Source organism: Pseudorasbora parva, chromosome 9, assembly GCF_024679245.1.
Source record: "Pseudorasbora parva isolate DD20220531a chromosome 9, ASM2467924v1, whole genome shotgun sequence".
Taxonomy (NCBI): domain Eukaryota; kingdom Metazoa; phylum Chordata; class Actinopteri; order Cypriniformes; family Gobionidae; genus Pseudorasbora; species Pseudorasbora parva.
In genome coordinates this window covers 48896717-48908766 of record NC_090180.1, presented here as the reverse complement: position 1 = coordinate 48908766, position 12050 = coordinate 48896717, and the positions used below count along the sequence as shown (strand labels likewise).

The 12050-nt window shown below is 36.5% G+C and overlaps 1 protein-coding gene across 2 annotated transcripts in view; it reads right to left on the bottom strand.

Annotated features, from left to right (window-relative positions):
* Nucleotides 1-2531, bottom strand: part of fcer1gl (Fc receptor, IgE, high affinity I, gamma polypeptide like) — a 5241-nt gene extending 2710 nt beyond the window's left edge. For both annotated transcript variants that reach the window (XM_067453373.1, XM_067453372.1), the window contains exons 1-2: nucleotides 2392-2531; nucleotides 1719-1813 (exon numbers count right to left, since the gene is read on the bottom strand). In XM_067453373.1, the coding sequence (XP_067309474.1) occupies nucleotides 1719-1813; nucleotides 2392-2443 (147 nt within the window). In that variant the 5' untranslated portion in view covers nucleotides 2444-2531. The remainder of the gene's footprint in view (nucleotides 1-1718; nucleotides 1814-2391) is intronic.
* Nucleotides 2532-12050: the final 9519 nt, after the last annotated feature.

The following is a 12050-nucleotide window of genomic DNA, read 5'->3' as shown; positions in this document are numbered from 1 at the left end:
TGAATGTTTTTATGAATATTTATGAATGTTTTTATGAATGTTTTTATGAATGTTTTTATGAATATTTATGAATGTTTTTATGAATATTTATGAATGTTTTTATGAATATTTATGAATGTTTTTATGAATATTTATGAATGTTTTTATGAATGTTTTTATGAATATTTATGAATGTTTTTATGAATGTTTATGAATGTTTATGAATGTTTTTATGAATATTTTTATGAATATTTATGAATGTTTTTATGAATGTTTTTATGAATATTTATGAATGTTTTTATGAATGTTTTTATGAATGTTTTTATGAATATTTATGAATGTTTTTATGAATGTTTTTATGAATGTTTTTATGAATATTTATGAATGTTTTTATGAATATTTATGAATGTTTTTATGAATATTTATGAATGTTTTTATGAATGTTTTTATGAATATTTATGAATGTTTTTATGAATATTTATGAATGTTTTTATGAATATTTATGAATGTTTATGAATGTTTTTATGAATGTTTTTATGAATATTTATGAATGTTTTTATGAATGTTTATGATTGTTTTTATGAATGTTTATGATTGTTTATGAATGTTTATGAATGTTTTCATGAATGTTTATGAATGTTTTCATGAATGTTTATGAATGTTTTTATGAATGTTTATGAATGTTTATGAATGTTTTTATGAATATTTATGAATGTTTTTATGAATATTTATGAATGTTTTTATGAATGTTTTTATGAATGTTTATGAATGTTTTTATGAATGTTTATGAATGTTTTTATGAATATTTATGAATGTTTTTATGAATGTTTTTATGAATATTTATATGAATATTTATGAATGTTTTTATGAATGTTTTTATGAATATTTATGAATGTTTTTATGAATATTTATGAATGTTTTTATGAATGTTTATGAATGTTTTTATGAATATTTATGAATGTTTTTATGAATGTTTTTATGAATATTTATGAATGTTTTTATGAATGTTTATGAATGTTTTTATGAATGTTTATGAATGTTTTTATGAATGTTTTTATGAATGTTTTTATGAATGTTTTTATGAATGTTTTTATGAATGTTTATGAATGTTTTTATGAATGTTTTTATGAATATTTATGAATGTTTTTATGAATATTTATGAATGTTTTTATGAATATTTATGAATGTTTTTATGAATATTTATGAATGTTTTTATGAATATTTATGAATGTTTTTATGAATGTTTTTATGAATATTTATGAATGTTTTTATGAATATTTATGAATGTTTTTATGAATATTTATGAATGTTTATGAATGTTTTTATGAATGTTTTTATGAATATTTATGAATGTTTTTATGAATGTTTATGATTGTTTTTATGAATGTTTATGATTGTTTATGAATGTTTATGAATGTTTTCATGAATGTTTATGAATGTTTTCATGAATGTTTATGAATGTTTTTATGAATGTTTATGAATGTTTATGAATGTTTTTATGAATATTTATGAATGTTTTTATGAATATTTATGAATGTTTTTATGAATGTTTTTATGAATGTTTATGAATGTTTTTATGAATGTTTATGAATATTTATGAATGTTTTTATGAATATTTATGAATGTTTTTATGAATATTTATGAATGTTTTTATGAATGTTTATGAATGTTTTTATGAATGTTTATGAATGTTTATGAATATTTATGAATATTTATGAATATATTTATGAATTGTTCACCTTGAGTCTGCAGTACAGGACGGTCAGCACCACGCCGTACACGATCAGAATCGCATCCAGGATATAACACACACTTCCACTTTCCTGCTGCGCGGCTGATAATAATCACACAAAACACATCATATTAAAAGCAATGTATTATAATGTTTAAAGCAATATATCAAAATAGTTTAGATGTTTTCCAGTCCCGCGCAGCTGACAGAACACACACACAAGTGTTAATAACCACACACAACATGTCATAAAACACAGTTTAACGCAATGTATTATAAATATGTTTTACAAATTTAAACGTTGTAATACACAGTTGTTGATTTTAATTAAATTTGAGGTATATTTTACGTTACTTGATTTCCGTAATTCGACTGAACCTGATTTCCTTTATCGGGTAAAAATGTTTTTCAATATATTATTTATTTGGATAAGGTTCTATAATATAATGAAAAACATTTTTACCCGATAAAGGAAATCAGGTTCAGTCGAATTACGGAAATCAAGTAATGTAAAATATACCTCAAATTTAATTAAATTCAACAACTATTGCAACATGACTGCGTATCGGACAGGAAGTAATGGAGCCAAAAGAGTGTTTTAATCAGTTTTTCCTGAAGTAATATCGTAATAATGAGTGTGTGTGTTCCGGATCGATCCGAATGTTCGTGTGGATTCTTACCGACTCGGCCGACGTTGAGCAGGAGAATCAGACACAGGTCCAGAGACGGCATCTTTGACACACACACACACACAGAAGAGAAGTGAAGAGAAGAGTAACTGAGGCTCTGTGTCACTCACAGGAAGCTGTGGGCTGTGTCCGTTCAGACACACACACACACACACACACACATATACACACACACACACACACACACACACACACACACACACACACACACACACACACACACACACACACACACACACACACATTTCACAACTTCTTTTCTTCACAAGTTAAGGCCAAAGCACAACTCCTTCCTCTTTCTCCGAGGAACATTTAAGACGAGAAACTGGACGCCTGACTTTAGAGGTCATCTGTGTAAAAAATAAAGAGATAAAGGTCATCTGCGTAAAGAATATAGAGGTCATCTGCGTAAAGAATATAGAGGTCATCTGTGTAAAGTTTAGAGGTCTTCTGTGTAAAGTTTAGAGGTCATCTGTGTGAAGTTTAGAGGTCATTTGTGTAAAGAATATAGAGGTCTTCTGTGTAAAGTTTAGAGGTCATCTGCGTAAAGAATATAGAGGTCTTCTGTGTAAAGTTTAGAGGTCATCTGCGTAAAGAATATAGAGGTCATCTGCGTAAAGAATATAGAGGTCTTCTGTGTAAAGTTTAGAGGTCATCTGCGTAAAGAATATAGAGGTCATCTGCGTAAAGAATATAGAGGTCTTCTGTGTAAAGTTTAGATATCATCTGCGTAAAGAATATAGAGGTCTTCTGTGTAAAGTTTAGAGGTCATCTGCGTAAAGAATATAGAGGTCTTCTGTGTAAAGTTTAGAGGTCATCTGTGTAAAGAATATAGAGGTCTTCTGTGTAAAGTTTAGATATCATCTGCGTAAAGAATATAGAGGTCTTCTGTGTAAAGTTTAGAGGTCATCTGCGTAAAGAATATAGAGGTCTTCTGTGTAAAGTTTAGAGGTCATTTGAGTAAAGAATATAGAGGTCATCTGTGTGAAGTTTAGAGGTCATTTGTGTAAAGAATATAGAGGTCTTCTGTGTAAAGTTTAGAGGTCATCTGCGTAAAGAATATAGAGGTCTTCTGCGTAAAGTTTAGAGGTCTTCTGTGTAAAGTTTAGAGGTAATCTGTGTGAAGTTTAGAGGTCATTTGAGTAAAGAATATAGAGGTCATCTGTGTGAAGTTTAAAGGTCATTTGTGTAAAGAATATAGAGGTCATCTGTGTAAAGTTTAGAGGTCATCTGCGTAAAGAATATAGAGGTCTTCTGTGTAAAGTTTAGAGGTCTTCTGTGTAAAGTTTAGAGGTAATCTGTGTGAAGTTTAGAGGTCATTTGTGTAAAGAATATAGAGGTCTTCTGTGTAAAGTTAAGAGATCATCTGCGTAAAGAATATAGAGGTCTTCTGTGTAAAGTTAAGAGATCATCTGCGTAAAGAATATAGAGGTCTTCTGTGTAAAGTTAAGAGATCATCTGCGTAAAGAATATAGAGGTCTTCTGTGTAAAGTTTAGAGATCACCTGCGTAAAGAATATACAAAATAATCATACTTCAGGATATTATCGTAATGTTGTCTTACTAAGAACCTTTCAATTTAATCAGAAATGGGTTGTCCGTTTAAGAAGTGGATAAATCTCTACTAACTGCTTGCAGGAATATAGTTGGAATTGCCCATTTCTCCAGTTTTAGACGCCGAGCGATCCTGCTTGATATTGTCCAGGTTAGAAAAACTCTCGACTGTATCCGATCTAATGCGGTATCCGATTATAATAAACATCAACCATGGCTGTTGACATTTTCTATCTGTGGGAAGGCTATGAAGGGTTAGGGTTGGGTTGGGTTGGGTTAGGGTTAGGGTTAGGTTAGGGTTAGGGTTAGGGTTAGGGTTAGGGTTAGGGTTTTTGGAATTGCAACAGCTCCCCCCAACCCAGCATGTCGCCAGGCCGGAAGGGAGTCTGAGGACACGCACGGGCCGACGCTTGTTAGACTCTACCGTTGTCCTTACTCAGGAATTGCCAACCTGGCTTTAGGTCCCAATAACAAAACCCTTCCCCCCCAGGGAATGCATGGCCTGCTGGGCCCACGACACCCCCCGCAACTCTAATCTAAACCCCCAACGAACCCACACCCAACCCCACGCCCCTCCCCAAAATAAAATCCCCAACGCCCTTCGTCCCCCGGGAACAGACAGAATCAATTTGTAGGTTAAAAGTCGCCAGAGGTGTCAAAAGTACTGGCATTCATTACTCAAGTGGAAGTATAGATACTAGAGTTTAAAAATACTTCTGTAGAAGTTGAAGTACCAACTCAAGCTTTTTACTTAAGTAAAAGTGTAAAAGTACTGGTTTTCAAAACTACTTAAAGTATAAAAGTAAAAGTAATGTAAGGAAAAAAATGCCATTAAAGACAAAAGCTTAGGCCACACCACAGGGGCCTATAGTGCACTACCCCACCTCCTCAAAAAACATTTTTCTAAAGGCCATAATGACTATAATGTTATATTAAAATGTTAATGTTGAAAAATTTGGGATGCACTGGCTACCTGTTTCAGCCACATATACCCATTGAAAATTAATGCATTTTAGTACAATGGACATATGTGTACTGCTGAGCATGTTTCCTGAAGCGGAAGATATGATGGCTAGTTGCCTAAAAGTTATGAATAACCTTTATCAGAATGTAAATGTAGGCTACATATGTGATCAGTGTTGCCAGATTGAGTCGACGATTTAGAACCCTACGGACCCTGACTTTTACACCCCTAACCTCATACCCACTGTCGGCTGCTGACTGCATGGTTGTCACTTTAAAAAAAATTAACAAACAAACAAATTATCCAAACATTTTTCTAAATTAACTTTATTAAAGAAACTAAACGAAATATAACTATTGGACATTACAAACAAAGCTGAACTATTTTAATGACTGCAGGAGTGTGTCATAAGAAGGATTGTGCAGGGCTCAAAGCAGTGGCGCCTCCAGAAATTTTTCATAGGGGTGGCCAGATGGGGCCACTTAAAATCTTGGGGTGGCACACCAAAACTAGAAACCATAATTTCAGAATTTTATTCTACTGGTGTAGTAAACCGGCCTGTAGCACGTCACGACACATAATTCCGCGTCGTCTTTTACTAAAAAATATTTTTTGACTTATTTACTTACCAGTAGTCTACGTCTTCTAACGTTAACTTCTTTTGAAATTGTTGACTGACGGGCATGAGCTGACCTGTTGCTGTCTAAGTCTATTAATTTATGAGGCTCTTCAGTTCAAATTATCCAGTACCAAAATAATAATACTCTTTATTTTCCAAGTTCATAAATGATTTTCAAAATGGATTTGGAAAAAAAAACATACACACAAAATTACTTATTTTAAATATAAAATATATAAAAGTATTGGGCATGTCAAAGATTAGTAACAACTTTAGCTTTGATGCATTGTTAGTTTTTGTGCAGCATCAGATTTTTCCTCCCTCATTTATTGTTCGTGGCTGTTTTTGCCCCATTGACTTCCATTATAGCCTCATTTTTTGATTGGAAAGCCATGACACCATATACTCATGCATTTTTGATTGTTGGTGGTTTTCCCAGTTGGGAAGAGGTAAATGTGTCATTTTTACAGTTGATAACCAGGTGGCACCATTAACCCTTAAGGTAGGCCTGTGCTGAAGAAAAAGAAGAAGCTTAGTTTCTGGCATTTGTATTGAGTATAATTGTATAAAAGTATAACTGCATATAAATGAGGGATTAAAAAAATGTAAATCTGATGCTGCACACAAACTAACAATGCATCAAAGCCAGTGTTGTTAATAATCTTTGACGTACAAGACTGTGATAAAAGGTCAAAAAATATCCAGTCCACAATCATTTTTTATATTGAAAATAAGTTATTTTGTGTGTTTTTTCAAATCAGTTTTGAATCCGTTTTTGAAAATAATTTATGAACTTAGGCAGTTAAAGAGTGATAAGAGTGACAATGAAACACTGACAGCAGCTCAACAATAAACATGGAATCAATGCAACAGTATGTAAACTTGCAACAGAACACATTTTAAATGATTTTCCTTTTGATTATTTAATTTATTTCTGAAGAACTCTTTAGAAGCCTGTATTGGTGTACTTTAAAGGGATAGTTCACCCAAAAATGAAATTTCTGTCCTCATTTACCCTCCCTCATGATGTCCCAAACCTGTATGAGTTTCTTTGGTCTGTTGAACATAAAAGAATATATTTTGAAGAACGTTTGTAACCAAATGTTTGCTTTGGGGGCAACATTGACTTCCATGGTAGGAATGTGTCTTCATATGTATTCTACATAAAGAAATGCATACCGGTTTGGAACAACTTGAGGGTGAGGAAATTATGACAGATTTTTTGTGGATTTTTTGTCTCTTTAAGCAGTCATTCTGAACCAGTAACCACTTTACTGACGAATCTGAAATTCAAAAATGTTTAATCCTCTTTATTAATTTACTATTATGACTATATTATTATGTAATTATTTGTCTCATTTTAATCTAAATATTTTTTAAATATCAAACTGCTAAATTGATAACATTAATAGGCTATAATCTATTAAATTAACCGTTCTAATGTCTAGAAAAAATAAGTCTGCCAAGCTCTGATAAAGTATGGAATATTATATTATATTATCCATTAAAAAAACAATAGGCCTACCTTTAGTTCATGGATGTGTCTGTCATCGCATGCTTTAAGTCAGACAGTCTGAGACACTGAAATGCTTCTCTGCAAAGGGTGCAGTTTGTCTTAGGTTCATCTTAAGTTACTGGACAGCCCTATATCTGGAAATCCTCTTGTTCAAACTGTGGACTCGAGCTCGACATGTTTTTAAAAAACCGCGCAGGTTTCCAGCGCACGTTCTCGAGACTCCGTCGCTATGGCAGCAAAGCGCCGCTAAAATGCTTGTGCATCGCGTCCGTATTGGTTTGATACGGGACGCGTCATTTTGCTTATTTTAAAAATTGATTGGACTAGTACCTAGCGTCCCCCCCCCCAAACCTACGCCGGGCAAAATAATGTGATGATATTTTATTGAAGAAGCCACTTTAAGTGCAAACAGTGCCCAATATAAGATATCGGAAAAAGCACATAATTAACAGGCATTTCACACGTTAAAACACACTGCCAAAATGCGTAATTCATTGATATACTGTACAATAATCCGCCGACAAAAAAATAACAACAATGCGTTTAGCTTTGCTCTGACAAAACTACAGTACCCTTGTGAAGTTCATAGAACACGCACTTATCCCTGTCAAAACTGATTCATCATTGATTCAAACCTCTTTCAGCAGCTGTTGGGGTTGCTAGTTGCAGATGTCCTGAGTGTGTATTATGATAGACTATAATCATGATCCTGTCCTCGAGTCACAGGTGTAATCCACGTTTGAGAGTTGGTTCACTCTACCACTCCTTACTGTAGAAACGGCTTGTGTATATATATATACTGTATGTATGCCACTTTAGTATAGCAATCACTTGAATATACATCTACAACGAGTTATCGCGCTAAACCTGGCTGTCATGAATGAGCGCGTCTGCCTGCTGATCGCTGATTGACTGAAAGTGCGTGCTCGCCCGCTGGAACCCGCCCAATCTGGCAACACCGTGTGTGATTTGTGCTTTGAGTCATGTGCAGGCGCGATGTAACCAATAGGGTGTTGGAATGGTATATGTTTACACTTCTCATCCAACCACAATCAAATTCACACTATCAGGATGACGCGATTTATCTGCATAGTTTTTTTTTTATAAACAAGATGAAATGAAAGAGGAGTAACGAGGCTATTTTTAAAAAGTAAGGAGTAGAAAGTACAGATAATTGCTTGAAAATGTAAGGAGTAGAAGTAAAAAGTAGGCAGAAAAATAATTACTCCAGTAAAGTATAGATACCAAAAATGTCTACTTAAGTAAGGTAACGAAGTATTTGTACTTCGTTACTTGACACCTCTGAAAGTCGCCCCAGCCCCCCCTCAGGGCTGTAACAAGCAGGGCTGTCCAAAGCTTGACCTCAATCCTTCAATTCTCCTATCACCTCACTAGGCTCCCTAACAGGGTGAACCCCTTCATTCCAACCTTCCACAAACAACACTCCGGCTATGAATGTGAACATACCAAGCCCTTGTCATCCACCCATTAGGGCTGTGTCAGACAGGGTTAGGCCCGAAAGGGTTGTGAGGACCAATCCCAAATACCAACCCTTGACCCATCCGGGCTACGGCCGGCAGGGCTGCTACCGGTAGGGCTACAATCCATCCAAAAGCTACTCTATTCAATCTGTGATGGGTAGGTTTAGGTATAAGTCCCTAGTACGTCAAGTCAGTGACGGGTAGGTTTAGGCAAGTATGGGTGTGGGGATAGATCCCCCAAAAACACCCCAGTGATTAGTCATTACCCCACTGATGGGTAGGTTTAGGTATGAGTCACTGATGCGTCAGGTCAGTGACGGGTAGGTTAGGGTTAGGGTTAGGGTTAGGGTTAGGGTTAGGGTTAGGGTTAGGGTTAGGGTTAGGGTTAGGGTTAGAGTTAGGGTTAGAGTTAGGGTTAGGGTTAGAGTTAGGGTTAGGGTTAGGGTTAGGGTTAGGGTTAGGTTAGGGAAAATTACAACATCTCCCCCCAAGCCAGAACTCGTCTGGAAAGGTTTGAAGTAGGGAGAGTGAGGAGAGGCACTGGCCGACGCATGTCAGACTATACTGTGTCGCCTGTGATTGGCTCCCGTCTAGGAGCAATGCCTTTTTTGGCTTATGGGCAAGTTGAGTAGCTTAATTTATCTTTTGGTTTTGTTATTTTAAGAAACTTCTGTCTTTATGTTTCCATCAATTATGAACACTGGGGTAGAGTTTGTTATAATCCGTTCTTTTTGGTTTGGTTAGTCTGATGGGTAAGTTTTACTGATGAAAGTGATTGTTCTTGTTTCCTTTCCTGGTTTTTAGGAATTGCGAAGTTTCCAATCTGAACTTGCTCTGGACCAGCAAACCAAGCCAGAGCCCGATAATCCTGATCCAGCATTGCAACCCTCCCATAGGTGGATTGTTTTGGTATGTGGTTAAGGTCAGGGAATTTGAAGTCTACGTAAAAGGTGATTAATGATTGAAAGGGTGATTATCGGGGTGTCAATTTAGATGGACTATATCTCTGTGTTGAGTTGGGCTATAGTGTTGATATTCGCGTCAAAGAAGGGTGAGGATAGGGCCTATTGAACGTGCCCCCGTGTGAGACTCTAGTGCCCCCTTAGGCCGCGATGTGTGGCTTGATAGGAAATGGTGCATTTAGTAAGGAAAGGTCCCAGAAGTTCAGGGTTTTATGGTGTGACAGGTATTACAGAGAGATGTTATGAGGTTGAGTTTGGCCTTGGTGCATGCTTTCTTTTCCGAGATATAGGCGTTTTAATAGAAAAAGTGCTTTTATAAAAACGGACGCATACTTTGAAGGAAAGGTCCGAGTTGATTGGGTTTGGGGTGGTCAGGAGTGGTGATTAGGACGGTACTTTTGGTCTTTGTCCCGATACGGTAATATCTTTCGTTAGTGAAATACGACCACTTCCTGTCTGGCTTTAAGGGTTAAAATCTTGGTCAGGAATTGGGTTTGTGGGTGGAGTTTGTGTGTGGGTTGTTAGTCACCCTGTCCTAGATAATATTAGTGTTATGGGTTGAATTAGGAGTTTTATTTTGGGACATATTTTTTTGGTTAATTGGTTACTTGACGCGCAAGTATAGCCTATATGGTTTTTTTATATAATGGGTAGAGTAAGAGTAGGGCTTATATTGGTATCTATTTTTTTTTTTTGTCTAATGGTTTTTATAATTTGGGTTGATGCCAGTGGGTTTGTGATGGGTAGGATTAGGAGCTACGTTAGTATCTATTTTTTTGTCTAGTGGAGTTTGAAGTTAAGGTTTTTATCGATAGGGTTGATGCCAGTGGGTTAGTGATGGGTAGGGTTAGGGTTAGGAGTAAAGGGATCAGCCTATTAACAGATTTATTTCCAATCTATATAATTATTATCATTATTGCTTTAATCAAATGCTTGTTATAAATATTTTGGGTTCTATAAGAAGCGTTATTCATCCAAATTAAAACGCTATATTATTGTTGAAGATGGGTGTGTGTGATTGGTTGTACGTGCATGAGCGCGTCCCGTTGAGATCTCGCGATACCCTTCTTTCACGATTTTCTTTTCCTTTTTTTCATCCTTTTACAGGAGTCTTACAAACACAACAAAGCTCCAGGATCAGTCAGATCAGTGTGTGTGATAATGTGAGGTTTAAGACGGATGCACACTACACTCTGCTGGCAGTGTTTATACATTACACTCTTCATTATGAAATCAAAATAGACCATATTTACATTCTTCATACATGTTGTTGACCACATTAAATGCCCATTACCTGAGAGATTTTAGAGGTCCCGAGTGACCCACACTCCAGAAACATTACCGAGTCCAATAGGAGATCAATCCACATTAAAGGACATTACACACTGACGAGTCTTCTGCTAAATCAACACGACACGAATTCAATCAAAGACATCAAGAAGATAAAGAGCATCTGCTGCTGTTCCTACATTCATGTTGTCAAGCCAAAAGATGAAAAAGATGAAATGATTCACGTTTGAGTAAATGACACGGTCCAATAATTGATTTAGTAATGAGCAGTGTACAATAAATAACTTTATAATTAAACATTTAAAGTATGAAAATAATTATAGAAGTATAACAATCAGGCATAATACCGGTATTATAACATTTACTTACTGTTCTAATCATCTCCTGTTAGTGGGTGGGATATATTCGGCAGCAAGTGAACATTTGGTCCTCAGAGTTGATGTGTGTGAAGCAGGAGAAATGGGCAAGCGTAAGGATTTGAGCGAGTTTGGCCAGATTGTGACGGCTAGACGACTGGGTCAGAGCATCTCCAAAACTGCAGCTCTTGTGGGCTGTTCCCGGTCTGCAGTGGTCAGTATCTATCAAAAGTGCTCCAAGGAAGGACCAGTGGAGAACCGGCCACAGGGTCATGGGCGGCCAAGGCTCATTGATGACCGTGGGGAGCGAAGGCTGGCCCGTGGGGTCCGATCAAACAGACGAGCTCCTGGAGCTCAAACTGCTCCAGAAGTTAATGCTGGTTCTGATAGAAAGCTGTCAGAATACACAGAGCAGCTCAGTTTGAGGCGTATGGGGCGGCATAGGGTGACCTCTGACCCCTGACCCCGCCGAAAGCACCAACAGTGGCACGTGAGCATCAGAACTGGACCACGGAGCAATGGAAGAAGGTGGCCTGGTCTGAGGAATCACGTGGATGGCCGGGTGTGTGTGTGTGTGTGTGTGTGTGTGTGTGGCTTCCCTGGGGAACACATGGCCCCAGGATGCACTATGGGAAGAAGGCGAGCCGGCGGAGGCAGTGTGATGCTTTGGCCAATGTTCTGCTGGGAAACCTTGGGTCCTCCATCCATGTGGATGTTACTTTGACACGCTCCACCTACCTAAGACAAACAAGTCCGATCCACCTCGCTACTTACAGGACTTAAAGGATCTGCTGCTAACATCTTGGTGTCAGATACCACAGCACACCTTCGGGGGTCTAGAGGAGTCCATCAGAGACGGGTCAGCACAATATTAGCTCATAATGTTTATTTTAATAATAATAACTAGAC